The following is a 27784-nucleotide window of genomic DNA, read 5'->3' as shown; positions in this document are numbered from 1 at the left end:
TATATACACAAAAAAACTCATCACAGATACCAGGGTTACAGTTAAGTACCTTAAGTACAGTTCCATGTAAGAATTAGGCAAACAAAGTCCATGTTGGCAAATTAAATAAATAACATATTCTAATTGTGAACATACCTTATTAGAATTTGAAAACGAATTTCTTTAAAAAAAAAATATAGGGTTAAAAAAAATCATTTTAAAATTTTACCTTGGAGGCCCCTTAAAACAAGCAAGGAAAACTACAAAAAGGCATGTTTTTAAAGTAATTTATCTTGCTCTAATAATCTAATGTTTGTTGCTAGTATATGTTTTTTTTATAGAGGTCATATGTATACTGAAATAAAAACAGATTGAAAATTGATTTCAAATATTTTCATCCCTAGCACCGTAACCATGGAAATGTGATAAAAAAAGCATTTTAGAAAAATGCAGAATTTCATCTAATTTCATTTGATTTTTTTCAGAAACAGCAACAGTATACACACTTTTATTATATATCTCCTTTAAGTAAAAGCCCTATAGAATAAATCTAAAAAAAAAAATATTTCGCTGCTGTAGCTGGCAGCACAATCAAAATCGTCAATGTTTAAGTTTTTTTTTATTATTATCTATGATTTTTACACCCCATATTGATACAATTTAAGTGAAATATAACTAATGTCATACCAATTCCTATACATATGATATACTAGGGTTTAAAGGGTTTATTTTGTGGATTTTTAGTGTAACAATATATAGCGTGTTCGTATATGATTAGGGAGGAGGGTTGCTTAAGCTATGCGTGTTTCTTCTACAAAATGCTTATCAGTGCGGCTCGAATAAATTAAGTTGAATCGCCAAATTAGGTACGAAGTGAAAGAACGGCAATGGCTCAAAATCCTAAAAGGCTTTGCAAATACAACTAAAACAATCTATTCATTGAGTAGAAAATCCATAACATTTGGAACAAGAGGCTCTAAAGAGCCTGTGTCGCTCACCTTGGTCTATGTGAATATTGAACAAAGGAAGCAGATGGATTCATGACAAAATTGTGTTTTGGTGATGGTGATGTGTTTGTACATCTTACTTTACTGAATATTCTTGCTGCTTACAATTATCTCTATCTATAATGAACTTTGCTCAGTAGTTTCAGTGGAAAATGTTAGTAAAAATTTACAAATTTTACGAAAATTGTCAAAAATTTACTATAAAGGACAATTCACCATTTTAGTCATGTTGATTTAAATTTAGGCTTTACTTTGCTGTACATTATTGCAGTTTACAGTTTATCTCTATCTATAAAAATATTCAAGATAATAACAAATAGTTATCAAAGGTACCAGGATTATAATTTAGTACGCCAGACGCGCGTTTCGTCTACATAAGACTCATCAGTGACGCTCAAATCAAAATATTTATTAAGCCAAACAAGTAAAAAGTTGAAGAGCATTGAGGATCCAAAATTCCAAAAAGTTGTGCCAAATACGGCTAAGGTAATCTATGCCTGGGATAAGAAAATCCTTAGTTTTTCGAAAAATATAAAGTTTTGTCAACAGGAAATTTATAAAAATGACTACATTATTGATATTCATGTCAACAAACAGCAAAATTTCCTTAAAATTATCAATTCAGGGGCAGCAACCCAACAACGTGTTGTCTAATTCATCTGAAAATTTCAGGGCAGATAGATCTTGACCTGATAAACAATTTTACCCTTGTCGGATTTGCTTTAAATACTTTGGTTTTTCATTTATTAGCCAAAAACTGCATTTTACCCCTACGTTCTATTTTTAGCCATGGCGGCTATCTTGGTTGGTTGGCCAGGTCATCGGACACATTTTCAAACTAGATACCCCAAAGATAATTGTGGCCAATATAAAAAAAGAAGATGTGGTATGATTGCCAATGAGACAACTATCCACAAAAGACCAAAATGACACAGACATTAACAACTATAGGTCACCGTACGGTGACCTATAGTTGTTAATGTCAAGTTTGGATTTATTTGGCCTAATAGTTTGGATTTATTTGGCCCAATAGTTTCAGGGGAGAAGATTTTTGTAAAAGATAACTTAGATTTACGAAAAATGGTTAACAATTGACTATAAAGGGCAATTACTCCTAAAGGGATCAACTGACCATTTCGGTCATGTTGACTTGTTTGTAAATCTTACTTTGCTGAACATTATTGCAGTTTACAGTTTATCTCTATCTATAATAATATTCAAGATAATAACAAAAAACAGCAAATTTTCCTAAAAATTACCAATTCAGGGACAGCACCCCAACAACTGGTTGTCTAATTCATCTGAAAATTTCAGGGCAGATAGAACTTGACCTGATCCTGATAAACAATTTTATTACATTGGTTGCAATGAATTACGTTGATTTCCCAGTTAGATAAAAACCGATAATTTCACATGTGAAATAAACGTGGTTATTTCACTCTCTGACGTCACACAACAATAGGCGTTGTCAAGACGTCGATAACGTCGGATCAAAACAAATTGTCAATGCGTAGGAAAAAGATATAGTTCCTTACATTTTCTACATTAATTTCATAAAAAAAGCCATTGGCCAATGTAATAAAAAGAATAACTAATCGCCGTATTTGAATATAGAAAATAAGACAACTTGTGACCGAACGCCGCTATGGATTAAACTCGTGCTGCGCACTCATTTAATCCATGCGTCGTTCGGTCACGCGTTGTCTTATTTTTGATATTCAAATACGGCGATTAGTTATACTATAATTATCCCATGTCAGATTTTCTGTAAATGCTTTGGTTTTTGAGTTATAAGCCAAAAACTGCATTTTACCACTATGTTCTATTTTTGGCCATGGCGGCCATCTTGGTTTGTTGACACATTTTTTTAAAAAGATACCCCAATAATGATTGTGGCCAAGTTTGGTTTATTTTGACCAAGTAGTTTCTGAGGAGAAGATTTTTGTAAAAGTTCACAGACGACGCCGGACGACGACGACGACGACGACGGAGGACGGGCGCAAAGTGATGAGAAAAGCTCACATTGCCCTTCGGTCCAGGTGAGCTAAAATGTGACAGTCTTGTTAACATTCAATTCTTAAATCTGGCCATATCTATGATATCATTTATCAACACAAAACTGTTGACTTTTTGGAAAGTGAAATCATCGGGAAGGAAAAAAACATCAACAGTGGAATCGACCGAGGTTCTTTTTTTATTCTATAAATTTATTAAAAAGTCATCAAAGATGAAAAATGTGTAACAGCCAAATAGTAATAGCATTTAACTCAATTTTGTTTTTGAAATAAAACTTGCATTGAGCGTGGTAGGTTGTGGTATTCTACCCGATTTTGTCTGTGAATTTACAAATTGTGTTCACAATATTAATGACTGGTTATGAATTGACATGTCTGGTAACGCATGCGTCTTCTTTTTTTATATAGTATAGTAGAATAAGTTGTTAACCCTGTTGACACACGTCGACTGACTTCATTTCGAAGTGATACAATAACATCGTGTTCTTCCGGTTGATTTGTATTATCAGTATGGATGTTCTCCAAAAGTCATTTCATTATTGTCTAGGAAAAATAACTACAACAGACTAACCTTGAATAAGAATAATAGACAGTTTATACATTAGAGCACAAAAGCGAAAATGCAGTTTGACTTGAGCTTGTCAGTCTAATATAATTTCGACAAATTTTTAATCATATCGGGTAATCCCAGGTTTCCCGCCGCTCTTTTACTTTAGTAGTATTTTGCATAAAATTTAATGAATTTCGGGTGCTCAGTGCTCTTCAGCTTCGTACTTTTTTTTGGTCTTTTCAATTTTTATTTTCTTCCAGTGGTACTGATGAGTCTTTTATAGACGAAACTTGCGGATCATTTACACACTTTCAATCCTTGAATATATGTTGATAATAAAATTGAGAATGGAAATGGGAAATGTGTCAAAGAGACAACAACCCGACCATATAAGAGACCTTCTGCTGTTGTTTTTTTCTATGGTCGGGTTGTTGTCTCTTTTATACTAATTTAGTGATAATTAACGCCTTACTAAATTCAAAATTGATTATTTATGTAACATTTCACGAATAAATTGGAGACCAAAAGTAAACAACCAGTTTTAGTTCTATTCAGTAACAAATGTAAGGAGGATTAAGTATTGTAAATCAATTCTTAAAGTATGTCAATTACAATGATAATTCACCAAATTATAACACGATGTCATGATTGGAAATCTTTTAAGGATGTTTGCAAACTCAAATAATCGTTTCTTATTCTTTCACGATCACCAATGAGGGTTTAATATTACCTTCGTTTTTATCAAAGTTGTTGTCAAACAGCCCGTTTCTAGGTATGTTGGCGTTTGTTTTAGTTACAGTTCAGTGTTTCTGTTGTTCCGTTGTTTTCCTCTTATAGTTGTTGTGTTTCCCTCAGTTTTCGTTTGTAACCTGAATTTATTTTTGCTTAATTGACTTATGACAATTGAAAAGCGGTATACTTCTGATGCCCTTATGTTTAAATATCTAGACGTTTGCCAAAAGTGTGTATAAGTTCTCTCCTGTTCTGTTCTGATAATATGATGAACATTTATGTCACTGGAAAGTTGATAAACAATCTACTTTTTGTGTTTTTGTTAAATTTGAGAACATCCAGCTCCTGCTTCAGATGACCCATTAACAAAATGAGTGCTAGTTCAGAGAAAATGGATGTTTCATTTAACTCTGAAACATATGAATGAACTATGCAGGGTTAAACATGTTTTGTGAGATAGCAACCCCTCCCAATACCTCTGGTCAAGAATGAAAAAAACAAATGCATAGCAATATGCACAAAAAACTCGGTTTTAAAAGTTCGTTTCCTATGTAAGAATATGTAACTAAGCGATTACAGTGACGTTGAACATTTTGTACATTGTAACTGTGTAATCATGTAGTTCTGGAAACAAACTTTTTTCTCCCTATTGATGGTCCCCCCCTACTTTTCAGAATTACGTAACAATATTTATATAATTGGTATTTTAGATGATGATAGTTCCTATTTATCATAAAAGAGGCTGATATGAACAAGTAGTTTGATACCCTCCGAAATGTTATCTATAAATGTAAACATTAGAAACAGGAAGATTTATTTTCTAAAAACTGAATCTGTATTGTCTTTCCTTTACCATTTATAAATGTTGATCAATTACTTTCCAAGCTGACGTTGTATCAGAGAAATTCATACTGCTTTGAAGTAGACCACAGAAAAAATTCTGAGATGACTTTTTGTAGAATGTATTTTTGTCGAGCTCGCAACATGTATGCCTCGTCCGAGAAATATGGCTCTTACATTCCTTCGCCGTCGGTTTCAACTTTCACACTCAATGATAAACGCGTCATAGATACCTGCTAGAATCATCTACATCTGAAAAATCAGATAAGCTCGAGAAAAAAATTATAAAATACGAAAAACTTTTAATTGATGAAACTTTTGCTGAAGCTGTTTTCCTCCTTTTTCCTTAAATCAGCGGTATATAGTGAAGAATCCGTCCGTCCGTTCGTCTTTCTGTCATGAACATTAATAAATAAAAAGTTGAAACAATAAAGCATTCCATAGACTTCTTTACGAAATCGAAAACTTTCTAAAAATGACGCAAAAGTAGTAAGTAAAATACTAAGTATTCAAGCTATATATCTCGTTTCCTTAATTTTAAGAAGTTCGGATTGTGGATTGTAAAAGAGAGGGTAATATTTATCATTTGCTAAATTATTCGAAATTTATTGAACTAGTTTTCTTTTACTGCTCTTTTTTTTCCAATATTGAAAAAAGCTACTGAAATAACAAAAAATACCAAACTCCGAGCAAAGTTCCGTAATCAACTGGCAAAATAAAAAGCTCAAAAACAACAAACGAATGGATAACAACTGTCATATTCATGAATTATGTAGAAAATGGTGGATTAAACCTGGTTTCATAGCTAGCGTAACCTCTTACTTGAATGACAGTCGCATAATTCTATTATATTGACAACGATGTGTAAACAATTCACAGATATAATAAGTAAAAATGTCTAAGTAAATATAAAAACAAACAAATATATAACAAAGAAACACACAAAGGAATATAGGCAAAACACATTAGCGGAATAAAAAACGCGACGTTTTTTTCTAAGTTTACAAAAAAAGGCAGCACGAGGTCATATTTGGTTCACATATGAATGCGTCACCTCTGGTCAAAACATCACAACATATTATCGAAGAAATAGACGATAATTAGAATGAGTTTCCTTTCTACTTCCCTTTGAAAACAATAAGTATAGTGAGAAATAAAAATCAGACAGGATCTTTTACTCGACAAGGAGGGTAGACAAATTAATAACCTGAGACTCGAACTTTGTCTTGAAAAAAAAATGTTTTTAACTTGAATTTCAACTCGAACTAGACGTCGAATCCAAATATTTGACGTAAACCAATTATTCAGACACAGTCTATGTAATGTCCTGTCGAATATTCTGTTTTGTTCTCATCACTTTATTCGAACAAAAAGAAAAAAAGCAAGTGTCATGTTCCATCATATGAGAGAGCAATAAGATTGCCAAGGACTTTTCTGATCTTTTGGTCGAAGATATGAAGTAAAAAAAGATTATTCGTACACTTAGAATATGATAAGAGAACACTACCACGATCTTAAAACGATTAGAGCATTACAAAAATTATAAGTATACACTCACGAGTTGCCGGAACAACTTGAATTTTAAAGGTTGTCAATCATCCAAAGATAACAACTAGTAATTGATACACTCGTAGTGGAGTTAATCTGAAGATGATCTTACACACTTAGATTATTCTATGAGACTAACTCCTCGATTTTTTTATCAGTTTTTTAGAATACGGTTATAACTGTTTGAAAAAAAAACTTATGTACTTCAACAGGTTATCTTATATATATATTTACTGGTATACAGAAATGACAATGATATACTGAAATAATTGATTATTTTAAGAGGTTGCTTTTCTCAATTAATTAAGTTTTTTTTTTTCATTCGATGTAAATTATCGTAATGAATGAATGTTAACATTAAATGACATAGTCAATGTATCTTCAAGTCAAAGCTGTTTTGTAACTGATCTTATGTTTGATCTTTTACAACCATAGTTGAGCAACATTATGCACGTTAGTTACAGTTATTCAAAGTCCTATTGGTATCTTTCATCAAATAACACCATAAAAACTTTCTCCCGATTTTATATTCCAAGTTAAGAAATTGTATGTGACGTCACATTTTGTGGCGTTGATGCATTCGTGTGACGCATAGTTCTAAATTGTTGTATATTTGTACGGTGGCGTTTGTTTTTGTATTTGTTCAGCGTTTCTGTTGTTTTGTGGCTTTTCTCCCTCTTATTGTTGATGTGTGTCCCTCAGTTTTGGTTTGTGACCCGGATTTGTTTCAGTTGAAACGATTTATGAATATTAAACAGCGGTATACTAGCTATTGCATTTATCCATGCTATGATGAGTATCAATATACAGAAAATAAACGCAAATATCAAAGTAAAAACAATCAAAATGTACCAACCAAAACAAACCATTTCTAAGATCTTTATTTTCAATAAAAATAAGGTAAACATATTCATCACAGGTCATTGCACAAAATATACATATTTACAGCAATTTTGTATAATATAACATATATACATATTTACAGCAATTTTGTACAATATAACATATATACTTATTTACAGCAATTTTGTACAATACAACATATTTACATATATACATTTGTGAATAAATAAAATAAAAATTGCATTTTTTTTACGAAATATATACAGTGTCAACTAGTTTTTCTTGTAATACTGTCAGTAAATAATTCATATGCATAGTTACTATACAAAGCAGTATGTCTTGGTTACATGTAAATAACTTTAATGAAGCATAAAACATTTTAATTAATTTCATACAATTACATTCGAAGAATGCTAAGATGATGAAATACTTAAAATTTATTATTCTCGATCAAAACTGTTCTTCTGGCGACTGGTTTGTAGAACTTATTCCTCAGCATAAAATATATTAGTTTTATGGGGTATAAGGTTTGTGCCTTTTTGTTATTAGAAATTAATGGAATTAGTTTCCTTTCATTGCGCACATTTTAACAAGATAACTTGCCACGATCTTGCTCATATCTATGATGATAATTACTTATGTTTTGACTTTTGAGGAAGAGGAAGTGGATTTATTTTATCTTCAATGGCTTTGTTCATTCTCATGGATTTCCTTGTATCCTAAAATATAATTTGTATATTTTATATTTACAATATAAAGAACATAACATAGTCAAATTAAGATCAATGTAAAAAATAGGTATGCGACGAAAATAAAAATATGTCCTTTTTTAGCGTTTTTGTTATATGGCTGTTTTATGTGTTCATTATAGATCGTGCTTGTTTGTTTTTAATTGTTGGTAACTTTTACCTAGTCGAGACGATTTAGTGTATTGAATATACACATCTCTATTATTAAAGACTCTATGCTGCCCTCTAGAAGTCTTTCATTTCCTATCATGATTTTCTTGATAGAGGGTTACTGCTCACAAGGAAGCTGTTAAACCAAGAGTTCCATATGGTGAAGTTGAAATCATCCCTTCGTAAATTTTACGGACGCCATCACGAGTTGGTTGACCGTTATGGAATAACCGTTTCACAAATGATATCGGATATGTTCCTTACGTCGTAACTACAATCCCCTTCCCTTTCATCAATGTGACCTACCGAATTAGACTGTTTGCCGGATTTGTAATCACATAAGCAACACGACGGGTGCCACATGTGGAGCAGGATCTGCTTACCCTTCCGGAGCACCTGAGATCACCCCTAGTTTTTGGAGGGGTTCGTGTTGTTTATTCTTTAGTTTTCTATGTTGTGTCATGTGTACTATTGTTTTTCTGTTTGTCTTTTTCATTTTTAGCCATGGCGTTGTCAGTTTGTTTTAGATTTATGAGTTTGACTGTCCTTTTGGTATCTTTTGTTGCCTTTTGTTGGCTGTTGTTCGTGTGATTCTTTGTCAATTGTGTTCTCCAATTTATTTATATTGTAGTCCTGTGTTGTCATTTTGATGTTATATTTCACATGGCCATAAAAGTGCGAGGTTTGGCATGCCACAAAACCAGGTTCAACCCACCATTTTTTCCTTTAAAAATGCCCTGTACCAAGTCAGGAATATGGTCATTGTTATATTATAGTTCGTTTCTGTGTGTATTACATTATAACGTTGTGTCGTTTGTTTTCTCTTATTTTTGAGTGTAAATTCACATTGTGATAAGACGTGTCACGGTACTTGTCTATCCCAAATTCATGTATTTGGTTTTGATGTTATATATATATGTTATATTTGTTATTCTCGTGGGATTTTGTCTATATGTGTTACATTTTAGTGTTATGTCGTTGTTCTCCTCTTATATTTAATGCGTTTCCCTCGGTTTTAGTTTGTTATCCCGATTTTGTTTTTTGTCCATGGATTTATGAGTTTTGAACAGCGGTATACTACTGTTGCCTTTATTTGTCCCTCTTTTAGTTATTTTGTCGTTGGGTAGTAGTCTAATTGACGTATACCCATATCTCCCTTATCCGTGATATTCAATTTCCAGTAAAAAGTTACATTAAGAGCAACCTAATTCGACGGCTATATTTCATCATTGGATGATAGTCGATAATGTTTACCAAACTAATATAGCTAGTACTGCAATAATAAGATATTGTACTGGACATGGAACATGTACATACTATTGGATTTCCTATGTGAAAACAAATTTATACTTACTTTATTAAGAAAATGTGTCTTTTTCTTTCTGCGGTTAGCATCTTGAAATAGATCCACAGACTATAAAATAAAAACAAATCTCTGAACGCTCTATAGGGCTATTAAGTCTATTTGACTTTTTAGTAGAGAAGATACTGAAAGCTAGTTCAAAGCCAATTTTAAGTAATAAATAAACCGTTTTCTCTCAAATTATTTTTTTTTTATCTGTAAACATCCATTAATTGAAGCTTTATAAGAAATCGTATAAAATCTGCAAATTTTGTATTTAAAAAAAAACTAAAATTCACTTAAAGATAAAAGAGTTCTCTTTTCAATAAACTCCAATATGAATCGACTAGCATTGTCAGTTTTACTACAGAGGGTCGGTGGTTCTCTCAGGGCACTGCGGCTTCCTCAATTAATTGAACTGTCCGCCACGAAATTTCATTATAGTGTTGTTAGTGTCTTTAAACACTATAAATCAATCAATCAATCAATAATAGTAGTTATGTTGTTCAGTCGGTGATATAATACGATGGTTTCTCTGACATACATGTAAGGAATGGTTTTTACCCCCTCCCCCCCCCCACCCCAAAAAAACAAAAACAAAAAAAAAAACCTATCTTCCACACTTCTTAATTTATATCACATTTTTTCCTCAAAGATGAATCATCATATACTGAGGATACTGTATATTTATGGTTCATTATTTACCTTAGATTTGTCTTCTCTGGTATGCATTACATTAATTTCACCACTTGATGTACCTATAAAAAGTTGAAAATATAAACAATTATGCTTACACTTATTGAAACTATTTTAAAACTCTTTAGGTTCTGCACACTTAACAAATTAAACTCATATGCAAAACTGACTTTTTAGTGGACGAAGAAATCAGTTTAATTCAATAAAAATATAACAACTTTGAAAAAATGCTAAGAATGAAAACAAAATTTAATTAGACAAGTCTGTTTTAAACTATAATCTTTTCTGTACGGAATCCTATAAAGTATCAACATTTATGGGTAATTTAGCTAGAAACATGATTTAAGACTTTTTTCTTTTTACAGCCATGACGGTTTCAGTTTATTTTCACTTTATGAGTCTGAATGTTCCTCTTCCATCTTTCGTCTCTCTTTTAGAGCTCCGTATTTTGGTAATACTTGTTAATGTAAGTACTTACTCGAACTACTATCTCTATTAACTTGAACCGCAGGAATACTGCCTCTTCTTCCTCCCTATAATCACAACATTGAAATATGATAATAACTTGTCATACACAGCTTCAATAAAAAACAATTATGTTTCTTGTTTCTTGTTTTTTATGTTATAAAATTATACCATTTGTTTTCCCGTTTGAATGGTTTAACACTAGTCATTTGTGGGGCCCTTTGTAGCTTGCTGTAGGGTGTGAGTCAAGGCCCTGTGTTGACCTATAATGGTTTACTTTTACAAATTGTGACTAGGATGGATAGTGGTCTCTTTTGCAATCGTACAACATCGTCTCATATCTCATAAAAACATGTATTTATATGTATGTATATAAACGACAAAGTAGTAACACGAATGAAAATCGTACTGGTGTGTACCTTTTGTAAGAGCCTTCATTTCGAATCAGTTGATATTATAGTGTGTATCAGCAAAAGCCATTATAAAATACAATTAATACATGTGAATTATCTTACCCTAATAAACGACAGAACGTGAAAGTAATATTAAAAAATAAATTATAAGAATTATCAATGTGTACGGTAAGTTTTACAATACAAACGTATAGACTTACAGCTCTCGTCTGCTGGAAAGCTTTCAAATCCATTTCTGTAGGCAATGACATCTTTCGGTCTCTACTCGGAGGCTTTGGATCCTTTTTATGTTTTTTCCCAAATAACTTGAACTTTTTGAAAAATCCACTGTGTCTTTCCCCGTGGGTATGTGTTGGAAGCTAGAACATGAAAGATATTAAGATTAAACCATTATGTACGTTCTCGTCTTCGTACTTTTGAGAAGTATAATAATGAAGTTTTTAGATTAATATACGTATGCTTGACGTCATGGTAGACAGGTGATAAAAAATACATATGTTACAATGAAAACAAAACTATAGTTAAACTTTCTGGTTATGTAATCAGGCTCTCAAATAGCTCATGTTCACTAAAAGTCCCGAGGATAGTTTTGTAAAAATGATTCAGTTGGAAATAATTTGAATACAAAGGTACAATCGTTGTCGGGGTATGCATATCCCTACTAGTAATTCAAATAGTTATCAAAGGTACCAGGATTATAATTTAGTACGCCAGACGCGCGTTTCGTCTGCATAAGACTCATTAGTGACGCTCATGTCAAAATATTTATAAAGCCAAACATGTACGAAGTTGAAGAGCATTGAGGATCCAAAATTCCAAATAGTTGTGTCAAATACGGCTAAGGTAATCTATTCCCTGGGATAAGAAAATCCTTAGTTTTTCGAAAAATTCAAAGTTTTGTGAACAGGAAATTTATAAAAATAACCACATAATTGATATCCATGTCAACACCAAGTGCTGACTACTGTTGAAAAGTTGGAAATATGAGTCTGACAGACTCGGAAAACGCTACAATATCACCACTGTCCAGCTGCTTCCAAAAATGACCTCATTATGTAGAGTTAGAAGCAACAAAAATATTCAGCTCACTCAAAGTATTGAGGAGAAAAAAATCAAAGAAAATAAGAAGCAAGTAGTTGACTGGGGGATCTGATGAGTGTTTACATGTTATAACTCATCATTGTCAAGCTGTTGATAAGAAATTATTTCATTCTAGTTTAGAATTACATGTCGAGAAAAGTGTGTTATAATATTTGTTGGAGGAACGCCACTACGGACGAAAGTGCAGATGAAATACATCCATTGGGTCGTTTCTATAGAGTTTCACCTATTCTCCATATCTAAGTAATGGGGCAACCCGAAGACTTTATACTTTTTTTTTATATATATAAATAAAGTACAAATAGTACCTGAACATCCTCGTGTATAACAGGTTGAGGGGATAAATAGGTGAGATTTGAAGTGGAGCTGCCAGTTGATTGCAAGTCAAACTCTATGGGATAATCTGGAAAATACGTTTAAATATTGATATATTATGCAAAGTATAATTTCTCAATTTATATATTCTATTGACGCCTATAAACTGATAATGACCGTCAATATATGTATATAGATAGAAACATAGCGTCAATATATTCGAAAAAAAGAATCAAGGCTTCAGGAACTTGGAATACCATTTGAATTATGTAACCGTAATAATTAATAAAAGAAAATGACACACCATACGCTATATTTGAATTTAACTGTTTTTGTATTTCAAAATTTATTTCTTGAAAAGTCTAAAAAATGAAGATTAGAATAATCTTGTTTTTCAAAATTTGGTCAAAGCTTCAATTGTATGAATTGACTTAAAATCAAAATGTCATCATTAACTATTCTGAGTGACCATTATAAAAAAACAGTAGAGTTAAATACCGCCCCTTACCATATTCCTCGTCTTCCTCTTCAGAGTCTGCATAGTTTTGAGACTGGCTGTCTGATAATGATCTTCCTGTTGGCGCATGTTGCACCTGTATAGCTGTTGACAGAAATAAGAAAAACCATAAAAGATATAGTCATGCCGTGAATAATGTACATGCATAACTATAGAAAATTGTCGATTTAACAACCAATAATTTACCCTGTCATTTATATGTAGCTTTCAAAATCATCATAATATAATATTTACCAACTTGTCCACGGACTTGCGACGATATTTTATCAAATGAACTATTGCTTTAAGATTCAAAGTAATTTTCGTGTAAAAGCATGTATCATCTGACTGAATATGGTTTAAATAAAAATTGGTCTCCGTATATTATGTACTATTTCATTACTCATTTTGAATTAGAAAAATGTTTAATGTACATTCTTCAGTGCGGTCAAAAGTATCTAAAACTTAATGAGTGGTAGACCTTTCCATACATAATTTAATAAGGACGCAGTGTCTACTAACATGGAAGATTCGGGGCTGACTGTGTTGTGCCCAATGCGTTCATGTCCATGTATTCACTCTGTGTATATGAATCACCACTAGATTTAGACTGTGGACGATGAGGTTTAGGTGGAGGTGGGGGTCCTGAACAACGAGCTGGACTTGTGTCTCTAGTATTCATATACGTTGGTGGTGGGTGAGGCGATGGTGGGGGTGTTTCTTCCTTCTCGGTAAACGAGCCTAAAAAAATAGAAATATAAACTTTTATTCTTATTTTATATTTAATGTTTTTTTAATCTGATTTATTAAACTGGTTTGCCTGTTTCTTTTAAATGACTTCGTTAGTTTTACTTCATCCAATATGGTTATCTAACTGATTAACAAAACGTTTATAGAACAGCAAGTTTAGTACTAGTTAGCGAAAGAAATAATCATACTTCGGAAATGAGAAACAAACCATATAATACGTAAATAATGTAAAAGATTTCATCTTCATTGTATGCATGTAATAAATTCTAGTTGAACTTGTATATTTGATCCTAAGATTTCAAATTCATGGTATTCAAATTCATGGTATGCGTACATTGACCTATAAGGGTTAACTTTTATAAATTGTTATTTGGATGGAGAGTTGTCTCATTGGCACTCACACTACATCTTCCTATATCTATAAATAGCTCTTAAAGCATTTGTGAGAAGAAGAAAAATCAGTTACAGTTTTGCAAACAAAGTACTGGTAATGTTTTCTAATGCACTTGTTGTTTACCTCGTTTAGCCATCTCTGACATATCTGTGTAAGATTCTGATGAACTTAAACGGTCGTCTTTCATGGGAATTTCATCTTCTACAACTCCACTGTCTTTGTTACCTGGAACATTTCCTGTCAAATTTAATTTAGATGCAATTGGCATTATGTTATCGAAGCAGGTAATAAAGCAATAGAGTCAAGTTTCCCGTTAGTTTTCATTAAGGAGGCAAGCTAAGAAAATTGAATGGAATATAGAAGATACTATTTGTATATACCAAGTATTTTAAGGAAGTAAAATCAAGATTTGTAAATATCAGTTTTTACTGATAATGAACGGTGCAAATGAAATGAGCAATACCATAAATTATTGTAAGATTTTAAATATGACTTTGACATCTGAACTTAGTCAAACCTCGCGATATTCTGTATGTGCATGCCTATCCCAAGTAAGGAGCCTGAACTAATTCAGCGGTTGTCGTTTGTGTCTGTACATAATATTTTGTGTCTCGTTCAGTATTTTGTACATAAATTAGGCCTTTAATTTTCTCGTTTGCATTGATAATATTTGAAGCCATTCACCAGAAAGCAAAAGTGTGTATTACTGCAAAAGCGCTATGAACTGATTATTTACTGACGTTAAATTGTATTAAGTTTCATTGATTTGTGCAAAAGCTAGTATCAATAAATTGGTAGTCTCGGACGGTATTTGAATGCTAAATTAAGATTCAAAGAAGGGATGTATAAAATGTAAATATCACTTATTTCCTACAAAATATATAAATTGCAGCAAAATAGGAGCGAAAAGAAAAGTTAAAGTTTGAAATATAAAACTTGCTTTACTGCTGATAGAATTTAAAACTGATTACTTATTATCTGGTGTAAGAACGATAGTGTAATATCTATGTTTTATGGTCCAAATATTACAAAAGACATTTACTACTTAAAGAAACAGTTTTGAAAGAAATACTATGTTATACAGCAAATTGAAATCTCTTATGCTCAATATGTTGCAAAGAAAGTGTCAAAATTTAAACACCAGCCTGCGATTATTCTATAACTCTTTATGTGTATCTAACAATTAAGAAGCGAATACTGATTTTAGTTAAGCTCACCACTTTTTGTTGTTTTTGCAGTACATATTTCTAACTTTTCGACCAGTTCATGGAAACTTTTCCGTTTTGCGATATCTAGTGGGGTATCATCGTCTTTGTTCATTTTGTAACATGCGTCCTCGCTCCATGGTAACTTTAGTAACTCTTCACAAAATCGAGGTAGATTAAATTCTGCAGCAAAGTGGATTAATGTTGGCCATTTCTCGTTGCTATGACCTGAAAAAAAAGTTTTATACAAAGCTCATCAATCCATGTTTAATCATTTTCTGAAATATAAAACAGGAAAAAACATTCACATTCAGATTGCAAACTTGAAGTCACAACAAAAGTATAGATAATCGTTTATAATGTTTATAAAGAATTTTTGAAAATTTAATGCAGGTTAAACGGTGTAGATTTCATACAAAACTGAAATTAATACTTCAAAATCTATACTACTAATATAATCATCGTCAAAAAGATTTAGAGAGTTAATCAATATTTCCCGTTTATATTTTTTTTTAAATTTCGAATACACGTTTTGGCCAAATGACACATTAATCAGCAAAATTTTTCCCTTTTCCTTACGCCTACACATCGATTAAAAAATTCATCAAAAGAAATCCTTCCTTGTAATTTAATTACTTTGTTGTTGAATTTTTTACCACCTACCTGAACTTCGACGACCAATATTATCAAAAAATCCTCCATCGAATTTTCGAAGAGGTTCAAGACTCTGGCATTTCCTTGCCAAGTTCATATCCAATGCCTCTCTAGATCTTTCCTCTATATTTAGTGCTTGGCACATGAGACAAACTGGGTCCTTTTCTTCACCAAGAATTTCTTGTAAAATGTCTAGTTTTGAGCGCGTAGGCTTATTCTGTGACTCTGGTTTTACACATTGAGATTCAGGAATTACAACTTGACCTGATCCAATCGTCAGTTGACCATCTTTTGCTATAAATTTTGGATTGGTCTTAGCTAATTCAGCTGTAAATACATAATCAAAATGAATGTGTATGGCAAAACAGACCTGGTTAAATGATAAAATAGACAAAACAGTTATTTATATTGACTTACGATATATTATTTCTTCCATGCCCAAAATATAGATGTTTATATATTCGTAAGCAGTACCTTTAACCTCCGGAGCACATGAGATAACCACGATTTTTTTAGTGGGGTTTGTGTTGCTGAGTCTTTGGTTTTCTAAGGGATGCATTGTGCATTGTTGTTTTTTTGTCCTTTTTAAGCCATGGCGTTGCCAGTTTATTTCCGACCTGTTAGTTTGAATGTCCCTCTGGTATTTTCGCCTCTCTTTTTTGAACCCATGACCCGAGCGTCTAAATCTCCATATTTGGCTTTGATATTTCTGTCTTGATCACGTTTACCTTTTTCAAATAATATTTCCTTTTTAGCGTATTAAAAGCTGTAATAGTGTTAGGATGATACCACAGCGAACCCAGAGAAAAAACTATGTAAAAAATATTAATATTTCGGTGAAAAAAACAACATCAATCGTATGTATAGCTTTGTGTTTATATAACTTAACACAAAAAATTTAATCAGATAATAATCTTAATTTTCTAACAATAACGAACATATCTTGTTTAAGAAGACTGACTGACAAAACAGTAAACAATGAGTACTTACCATCAATTGAGAATCTATATATAGCTTTATTTTCGTGAATAGCTTTTATTTGTCCGTGTGGATTTAACAATTCTATCTGTATTTCATCACTACCTTTTCTATCACAAAAAATAAAAACTTCCCTAATCTGTAAATAAATAAGAATAAAACATTTTACGCAATTCAATCCTTTACCGTAAAAAATTAAATTCGTCGATTTTTTTCTGGTAACACGAAACGTTGACCATTAAAATTATAGCATACAAACAAATAACAGAAGTTTTTACCCTGATTATTTCAAGGCATTATTAAATTAAGTCAACAGTATATTATCTCTGTTCAAATCTCATGAATTGATAAAAGAAAACGAATGAAGTTGTCAGTCAAAAGCAGAGCTAATCGCATGAAATCCAAAGGGAGCTAGACAGGACAAGCACCCCCAGTTTATCAAAAAGTGATAACAATGCAGTAAACCGTGGTGCCACCTTTGTTAGGCGTGTCTGTAGCCAGGACTATAATACTCAATCACACTAGGATCGTGTGACGAGATTTGTCTCAAAACTAGTAAGTTTAACTGGAATTTCTTGAAGTTATGTACATTTGTTATTGCCTGATCCTTAAATTGTATGTATAAATTAAAAAAGAGAGAGATTGTCGTGTTCTCATGGTATTTAGTTATCATGCTTAATAAAACGATGCTGGTGTTCATAGTGAGAATTATGTTAATATCAAACGCGATACTGGTGTTCTTATGATACTTACGTTATTATCAAATGATACTGCGACTTTGTGGATATTATTTATTGATGCTCCTGTGGATGGTTTTGGTGTTGGTGGCGGCAGTATGTCATATACATCTTTTTCTGTCTCCTCGTCACTCGCCTCGTGCACGTGCTCGTATAACTTAATAATGCCAATCAATAAAGCACGTACACAATCCTCAGTCGCTTGAGTTTCAAAAAATGTAATTTTCAACATTGCAGGGTATTTTTGAGACAGAAATGTCTGAATGTCTGATGCGGAAGTTCCCAGAAGTACCATTATTGCTCTTTGTGGATTGATTCGGTGTAAAGCATCCAAATTCTGGAGACTAAAAAAGTCAGGACTAACTAAAAGAACGTTTGTTTCATAGAAATGAGAATGACTTGTAGATGTCAGATCCAAAAGCATACTTTTGATATTATATCCATCTTCATTAAGTTTCTGTTGTAAAAATTCTGCCCAATGATAACCATCAGATGGTATGAAATGTATCCCTAAAACACCGTGTCCTGTCGCCATCTTGTTGCAATCTTTATGAGAAAAAAAAAGAAGTTTATTATTTATATTTGTTTCAACCAGGAAGTCCTACCGTATGAGAATTCTTTTTTTATTCGTATCATGTAGATGTATAGGTATATACTTGTCTGAAGCAATTTATACTTATTCAAATACCTTTTTAAAATTCTCAATCCGTTTTCTATTTAAATTGTTTGCTCGAGTTTAAATTGAATTGTGATAAAAGATCAAAACATTGATATATACTTATAACTTACAAAGTTTATTGCATAATTCTCGGTATTATCTAAACGTCCGACTGATGCGATTTTTTTTAACCATAAAAACATGCATAAGTATTTATTGAGTAAAATTTTTGGGCTTTTGTTGATCCTTAAAGATGACTACGATGATATTATTTGCAAATGTTCTGTATAATGTTAATCCTGAATATGTAGACTATAGTCTTAAAACATATTAAGATTAAAGTTTTGAATGTTTTGTTTTGTTAGGTTGAAATATATTCAGCAGCAATATGATTCTGTTCTAGGTACTCATGAAATATCTGCCACTTGACGTAGATCAACCAATATAGTGATCAGTCTAATGCAGAATATGATTTTTTTTCTTTTTCTTTTGATTTTTAGAAAAGTTTAGATCAATAACGGTAATGAATCTCTCTTAATATTTAGTTATTTCTTAGCATTTCATCAGATTGCGCAATCATTTCATATCCTTACTTTCCAACCAGAATTTTTCATATGACCTTATTTTTCCACCTATCGTTCTAGTGACTGATATCTATATGTTTTTAAATGGTCCTTTAATCATGAATAAAGAACACACAGACAAAATACAAGGCTAAATTGTAGGACGTATGAAAAGGAGGCACTTATAAATGTAAGCTTCAAATATATGTTAAATATAAGATAACATCGTTATTTTGTAAAGCTAGGATCAAAGGTCAATATTCGAAATTTTAAAACATTTAAAACAAATACTGAAATACTGTTCAAGAGATTGAAGAAAAAAGATGTCTTATGGTGTATTTTTGTAAGTGTGCACCAAATTAACACTTATATATATATTGTATGATTTTGTTCGTTTAAACTTTTTCAAATTTGTAATACAATATTATAGACGAAAGATACCAAAGGGACAGTCAAACTCATAAATCTAAAACAAACTGACAACGCCATGGCTAAAAATGAAAAAGACAAACAGAAAAACAATAGTAAACATGACACAACATGGAAAACTAAAGAATAAACAACACGAACCCCACCAAAAAACTAAGGTGATCTCAGGTGTTCCGGAAGGGTAAGCAGATCCTGCTCCACATGTGGCACCCGTCGTGTTGCTTATGTGATTACAAATCCGGTAAATACAACATATAAAGGGTATGTTGTAAAACAGAAAATTAGTGTGACTTTATGTTAAGCTCAGTTTTTCATCCTTTACGATTTATTGAAATAAACAGAAACCACAAATATATCATACCCAAGCCTCTTTACATCAAACCTAGAGATTCATCTTTTGTAACTTTGCTGTTTTAAAATAATAAAGACCATGACACATACACACATGTATATTTTAGATTTAATTTCAAAGGTAAAGTAAGTTACGCATGTAAGCGTTTATTTGTCTCTTCGATACATCCTGACATGCGGTCTACCAAATATGGGTTTTCAATTTTATTATTGTCATTTAAAACTTCTTTTTTTTTGTATCAGCAACCGATCAAAATTCGATCAAAATTTTGGGTTTCCCCCTCATTTTCCAGACTTAATCAAAATGGGTACAGAAGGGTGATGTAAATGCACAACTGATATACATGTACTTTTAAAAGCCACATATGTTTTTATAGTTATTTAATTATATTTTTGTCACACTAAAGTTGCTCGATACGTTTAATCTGCAGTGTCCTTATTTGTTCATTTTTCCTTTGAATTCGAATTTTCGTTATTTTCGTTTTTTGTCTATAATCTGCGTACATATTTCATTAACTTCATCAATAACAAGGTCCATATAATAAAATACTGCAGCACTTCAGTACGATACTATTAAAAGGTAAAAAAAAACTGGTGAATTTCATTAGAAGGATAATAACTATAGTATATGTTTTACCGCTCCTTACAATGTATTTTAAATGATTGCGGTATGTCGATTTATAAAACTCATTATCATATATCATTTATATGTTTTATGTACCAAAATATACCACAAAGTAAATGTTTTATGTCGTTTTTTCGGCAATGATATCATTGCTATGATTGTTTAATAATGATTTGCTAAACGGCCAGTGACAAATATTTCATTGATTTCGTGAAAAATTTCACCCCTTTATAGATCATAGCCAATGCTCCGTGTAGAAGACCGTACTTTGAACTATAATGGTTATTTAGAACTGATTGTGACTTGGATGGAGAGTCTCATTGGCACACATATCACAATTTCTTACATCTACATTCACATATTTAATAGGTCCGAAGATATTTCTTTCCGTATGCATGTTATAGTTAAACGAATGATACTGATTAAAGTAAGTTCAATGCACTGTTTAACTTCCTTTCAATTAATTAAATTCAAAATATGTCATACGGAAAATAAAATCACTATCTATCTATATACGGAGAAAAATATCAGAATTTCTTGTAAATATAAAGATATTGAATGAATGCAACTGATTGAAAGTATTATCAATATGCGAGAACATGCAAACTATTTAAATTTCATGATGAATATAAAATACCTAATTTTCGGCTTCATTCAATACATATATTTGTATTTAAAACAAGGTACAGACCACTTTTATGTCAGGTTAAACTCTACCTTAAATCTTACCTTATCTAAAACAACACTACCATTCTAAAAGATTTCCTTAAAATGTCACTGTTACTGTTGATATACCAAAGAAGGTTTTGGGTCTGGGTTTTTATCTTCAACTTCCTCCTACTATTTTTAGAACAGGGAATTAGTAGTTATCAATTGTCAAAATTCGGGAAATTCCCCCAAGTGAAAATTCTCTACCTGTACAAAAATCTTTTAAAACTGATAAACAACATATAAGTATTTAAAAAATGAAATAGGTCAGATGACAGTTAACTAACTTCCTTTTACCTACATCATATACACAATGTATATCTTACAAAAGATTTAAAATACCCCCATGCATACCCTTTGATATCTGAACTCGACATGTAGTAGAAAACCAAAAACCTTGCAAGAATTTATGTGTATTCATATGTTTTCATCTTTTCTTTCAGATTTATTTTTGATCTCATGGTATCGTGCTCGCCCCCTGTGTGGGAGAGGTCGGGGTTTCAATACCAATTTGAACGCTTTTTACTGCTTTAGAAAAAGTATACATTATGACTGAACGTTGAAATTATCCGTTTTCGTCTATTTTCGTGTACGTGGGGTAAATCTATGATCGGGAAAAAGATGATGATGGAAGTTTTAACGACCTTGACTGACTACACAGTCCTCGAATGGTCGGCAAAATGAGGAATGAGGCACAGATCTTTCAACTTTTATATGTGGAAAAAGGGGGACATGTTTTTTTCCACGGGATATTTTTTTCTTATTCTATAACTTAATTTAAAGGCAGTTAATTTTTTTTTCCAATAACATACAGAGAAATACAATGAATGGATGCTGTCGTTTCATCTTCAGCTTATAACATTTTTTTTTCTTGTAGATAACATCTAGATTTGATGTTGTATGTTAAAACATTATCTCCAAAAAAATTAATTTGTAAAATCATATATCATGACTTGTATGAAGATCAATTATGCAAAGATAAAAATGACCTTACGGTAGGCTTGGCCATAGTGTAGCAAACGTAAGAATTATTTAACAGAGAAACTGAAATCTAACTTGACATCATTGTTCCTAGCCAAAACACATATTTGACGCACCTGCAGTACTTATAAATAATGTATTCTATGACAATTACTTTTCGTTGTTCCTCGTTGCTTTTCCAAATCCAGTGGTGTGTATTACTTTAATTAGAATCAGAACTTGGTTTTTGGTGAGAAGGAAGTATAGAGTATAAATATATATTATGAAAACTATGATGTGACGATCTAAATCGTAGTTTTTAAGGATTACACAGGAGGTGCGGATCCAGGATTTTCAAAAAAAGAGGGGGAGGGGCTAGCAAGCCAAAGTTTGGAGTGATACTTGTTAAAAGTCTAAGCATTCATCATATATGAAATATGAAGCCTAATAAGGGAAGTCCTTACCCCAACTGTCAATCCCAAATACCCCCAGCAAATTTAATTCTGCACTGTATTTTGATATTATAAACTGCGCATTAAGAATATTACAAAATATGAGAAAACGTACATTGTATCTATACATATATCAGAAAATGCGTATTAGTACAATGTTAATCGTGTCATTCCGATTGACATTCGTCGATTCAATTTGCATGTCCCCCTTTTTTATGATAAATATTCTTTACTTTTGTGTCCTCGTGGCGCCGTAGGCGACGGCTGCATTAAGTGTTACCGTTGACCGTCCGTCCTTCCTTCTGTCCGTCCGTCTTTACGTCCGACCGTCCCATTTCGTTTCCGACTACACAATGCTAAGAACCACAACACAGTTCGAATTTCAGCAGTAAGTCACTCACCGTTCTTGAGTAATTACCTTTATAACTTGGAAAATTGAAAAACTTCAGCCGGGGCATTCGCGTCCTCAGACACATACTATTGTCTTTTTAAATTATTTTCATTTATATAATCCATAATGATTACACCAAACCTTCAAGAGAATTATTTCACGAATGTAACATTGTGCCAATCACACAAAGAATACTTTATCACAAATCATTACTAATGTATAAGGCAAAACATGGCTTAGCTCCAGAATATATGTCCAGTCTTATTGTATCAGCTTCTGCAAACCAAAAATATAATACGAGATTTTCATCCTCAGATTATTTTATTATTCCAAAACCAAATACAGAGTTGTATAAGTCTAGTTTCTCGTACAATGGACCAAAAGTGTGGAATGCTCTTCCTAATTCAATAAAAAAATCAAATACAGTATCCGAATTTAAACATAAATATAAATCTATGTACTTTTAACATTACCATCATATTTTTACTGTAATGCCATATCATAATTGTTTATTGTATTTTAAATTGTACATAATCTTTTTTTAATTTATTATTATTGATGCATTGTTTATTTGTAATGTAATTATTATTGTATTAAGAGAGCCTTATTGAAAATTGGTGTAATCCAAATGAGTTACTCTCTCTAAATAAAGATATTATTATTATTATTATAAGATATTTGAGGAACAGAACTTTACATATTTTGTCGCTCTTTATATATAATTGACAGGTTAGCGATGAAGTCGTTTCTCTTATTTGCCTTATGTTAAATTACTCAAAACTTATCCTTTTGATTCGTACAACTAATGCTGAGTTCATACGTAATTCAAATTCGATTCGCATTAACTAATTCGAATAAGTTTAATTCGTATTCGAAACGTTTAATTCGCATTCGAAACGTTTAACGTCCTAACGTCAATTCTAATTCGAATTGGAATGCGCGTCAAATTCGCTTTACTGTCCTAACGACGTTAACTTTTAATTCGGATTAACAGAAAACGTATTTCTAATGCGAATTAGTTATTCGAATAAGCCAATTCGAATCAATTCGAATTAAAAAAAAGAAGACTGTGTGAACGCGATTAGCGAATTCGATTCGCATTCGATTCGAATTCAATTCGAATTAAAGGTACGTGTGAACGAGGCATAAAATGAGTTGCAAAAGTGACATGGAAAAAAACGTGCAATTTCCACGAAAAGGCAAAAAAAACCTCTTATTATTGGTATATATATGATTACAAACAATATTAAATTAAGGTGCAAAAATATAACAATACTAAAGGTAGCTATATAAAAAAAATATGGTAATAGAGAATTTGCGCATAAACTTTAAGCAACTCGTATCAATTTACTACTTTTTTAGTAGTCTCTCAAGTTCCAAAAAATATATGGGATAGATGTTATTTTACACTGATTCCATTATCTAAATAAACAATAGAACTGGATACAAGATATAACACATGAAAACAATCCTCTTTAAATAATCACGATATCTATTAAAAAAAATATCGTGTATTGCAAACTGAAAGTGGTTGTGTTTTGTACAACACTAATGTAACTGATTGATAATTGGTACTTAGCGCCATTTTCAACGTTATTGACTATTTCTCGGCGCCAATGTTTATTGACTGGAGTGCCCGATGAGAAAAAATGACCCGTCTGGATGGGAGGGGGGATTTCAGTTCTAGTTTATAAGACTAGAGTGGAACAACTCAGTCACAGTGGCGGATAATGTGATAGATGCATCAAACATAGTCACCAACTTTGCATTTATCTATTTTGTGAGAAGATTTGTTTTATATAGCGGATCGTGAAGTTAATGCTAGGTTCTTTGTATATTACTTCATTGGAAGCTCTTCTATAAAGTAACTTATGAACTATAGCTTTGGTATTTAGCATCCTGGTTGATTATCCAGCTTTTTTGCGTTATTGACAGATACTCAATTTATACGAGTTGATCATTGTTGATAACAAAAGCTTAAATACGATCTTCGAATATCAAAAACTTATTTGTCACATTCCTAAAAATTGTTATGTATCTTCGATAAGAGTAATAAAACTACGTTCTATACCAATAATACAAAATCTTCCGGTTCCAATACCAAGAACCGAAGATATATGCAGGTTTTATCATAAGGAGTACACACAGCTTTGTGTGTATATTTGAGTATACAATGAGATATATAGTGTTTACTTATAGCTGCGCTTTCCATTATAAATGAAACTGTTGTATAGTTGTAATTTATGTAGGCTTTATGATAATAAAATGGAGTTATGAATGTAATAAATAACGCATATGAGAAACGTTTTATTTACTGATAACCAATACAATATTACGATCAGTGAAGGAACTATTAAAATTGATTTATTTCAAACAATTAGGAATACAAACTACGAACTATATTTGACTTTATAGTCCACATAACTCTTGAACAGAATGATCATTTTACACAATTTATAATAAAACGAAAACCACCATAAATGAGGGTCAGGGATGGGTTTACAGAATAGAGAATAATGGATCAAGTGACTACAAGAAATGCAAAAAAAGGTCACAAAAAATAAATAGACACAAAAATATGGAGTAGAGAATAACGGGGTGCTTATGAAAAATAATTAAAGAGAATAATGGGCAAAACGTATTACAAATAGAGAAAATTGCTCTACAAATTAAAGAATACAGAATTAAGAAACCCTCCATGCACACCCTCATATATTATAAATACGCACAGGAAGATTTGCTTTTAAACTTATATTGAGTTACTTATACTTAAAATAAATCATCTTATTTGTTTTTTAAACAAACTTTATAGCTGTATTGAAGACTGTATACAATGTACCTGTGCAAATATTTTCGACTAGAATGTTAATTTTAACCTGTTCGTTTAAGAACTATTTTTTAACAGTTATTAACAAGACCAGGATACCCCCTTTTTATTATTAAGATACAAATCTTAAAGTCATAAGAAACCTCAAATCAAAAAAAATTAATGCATATGATTTTAATAACTCAATGGATAGTTTTCATTATAAAACTTATGTACATATACTTTTTTCTGAAGAAAATTCTTTAATTTATTCATATTTAGAAGAAGTTTACTTTATTTGAATAGCTTCCTTCCAGCAAGCAATTCCCCCGACATATTTTCCGTATGCAAGGTGACCTCAGTGTGACCCATCTCGTAAAAATCCGGTGACCACAATACGCATGGATGTCCTTAAAATAAACTATTATCTGAATTTACATGTTAAACACGTGCTCAATTTCCATGCTTTTTGTTTATTTTTCGTCAATTGTTGACAAACAGGTGACAATCGTTAAACTTCGGCTTCAAAACACGAACTTTAATTACCTGCCATATTTTCACAACAACACTGACCGATTGAAAAAAAATTTAACAATTATACGAAATTTACACGAAAAAAATGATAAATTCGAGCACAGAAGACTAAGTTTATGATGTTTGTATGCATTGGTTCAAGAATTGGAAGAACACTATTTTTCACCGGTCACTCGTTTCTTATGACTTTAATATACTGATGTACTGAATTCACCTGTAACAACCTTCTTATACGTAAATGTTAATAACCTGCTGCTACATTGCCTACTCTTTGTTAACACTCACCTGCGACCAGGAAGTCAGCATCACGGTCATGTGATTTATAGATATAAGTATATTGATACTTTCATGGTATACTAGGATATTATATTTCTTAAGTTATCAAATTTTTAATGAACTACTCAAGGTCATCTGCATCAACGTTCTTCCTCGTCGAAGGATTAACTTGTTTATTTAATATTTTGTTTACATTTTTTTAAAATTAAATATTGATTTAGAACAAACCGCACAAAAAGTCCCTGAAATTAGATTGAAAAAAATATTTGGCATTACCTTTTTTTTTTTTTTGGATTAAATAGTAAAATAATTGATAATTTATTATCGTCCTTAATCTGCATGCAATATTTGCGACTGGACGTTTAGCAACCAACAATCAATCAATTATTTATAACGTTCGATACTTTCTGTATTCGCCTAATATAACTTGACTTTCCGTATGCAAAAATGAAACACACTTAAACACTTTCTAAATTTTAATTTAATTTTTTTTAAATTTTTAAATCTGTAAATAGATGACGTTTATACCATTATTCCAATATTTCCCCTGGACAGAAGGGCACTTTTTAATTATGTAAGATAGTCGTATGAGTCAGTTAGGCATACAACCTACAACATTATAACAAAAACTGATTTAATCTAGATTAACCTTGAGATACATTTATCAATAAAAAATCAAGTTTTATTACATTTCTCTAATAATCACTCTAATGGTACAAGCCCACTTGTTAAGGAAGCTTCTAATGTACATGTATGCAAGTCTATGTATGATGCAGGCGCATGTTTGCACCCACTTGAAAATTTTCTGAATTTGATAAAGATAATAATGTAGATTTTGATCAAAAATTCTTCAAATATGTACGTAAACAAGAAGTGAAAAATTGGAAAGAAAATATATAACCAGACACAGTTTTACATGGATAATACTTCAAATATATTAAATTCTAATGTAACAACGTTTGTAACGTTCATTTTTATTGGATAACGTCACTTTCTTACATGGCATCAATTGACAATTGACGTACGCGCAAGCGCAGACGGCATATAACAGATTTTAAATACATGTTTTAAC

The 27784-nt window shown here is 31.7% G+C and overlaps 1 protein-coding gene across 6 annotated transcripts; it reads right to left on the bottom strand.

Moving 5' to 3' along the window:
• Window positions 1-7535: 7535 nt before the first annotated feature.
• Window positions 7536-26758, bottom strand: LOC139489259 (uncharacterized). 6 transcript variants are annotated; one of them, XM_071275508.1, is made up of 15 exons: window positions 26722-26758; window positions 21315-21425; window positions 17976-18505; window positions 17235-17361; window positions 16254-16571; window positions 15603-15818; window positions 14509-14622; window positions 13764-13982; window positions 13254-13346; window positions 12739-12833; window positions 11530-11688; window positions 10930-10984; window positions 10461-10513; window positions 9768-9827; window positions 7536-8233 (listed from the first exon to the last, which is right to left on the bottom strand). In XM_071275508.1, exons 3-15 carry the CDS (start codon window positions 18492-18494, stop codon window positions 8147-8149), a joined length of 2115 nt encoding a protein of 704 aa, XP_071131609.1. In that variant the 5' UTR covers window positions 18495-18505; window positions 21315-21425; window positions 26722-26758; the 3' UTR covers window positions 7536-8146. The 6 variants fall into 6 exon arrangements, with proteins under 6 accessions (XP_071131609.1, XP_071131610.1, XP_071131613.1 ...); XM_071275509.1 differs by having other exon boundaries at window positions 26705-26753; XM_071275512.1 differs by having other exon boundaries at window positions 14509-14610; window positions 26722-26753.
• Between the last annotated feature and the right edge of the window lie 1026 nt (window positions 26759-27784).

The sequence above is a fragment of the Mytilus edulis genome, chromosome 9 (assembly GCF_963676685.1).
Source record: "Mytilus edulis chromosome 9, xbMytEdul2.2, whole genome shotgun sequence".
Classification (NCBI taxonomy): Eukaryota; Metazoa; Mollusca; class Bivalvia; order Mytilida; family Mytilidae; genus Mytilus; species Mytilus edulis.
This window is presented reverse-complemented; position numbering and strand designations above follow the sequence as displayed.

Excerpts from the sequence above, each read along its gene's own strand:
- LOC139489259 (XM_071275508.1), bottom strand. The coding sequence starts at position 18,494 with ATGGCGACAGGACACGGTGTTTTAGGGATACATTTCATACCATCTGAT. Across the intron at positions 10,514-10,929 it reads TAATAGAGATAGTAGTTCGA|GTACATCAAGTGGTGAAATT; the intron begins GTAAGTACTTAC and ends AACTTTTTATAG. Across the intron at positions 9,828-10,460 it reads CCAGAGAAGACAAATCTAAG|TCTGTGGATCTATTTCAAGA; the intron begins GTAAATAATGAA and ends TTTATTTTATAG.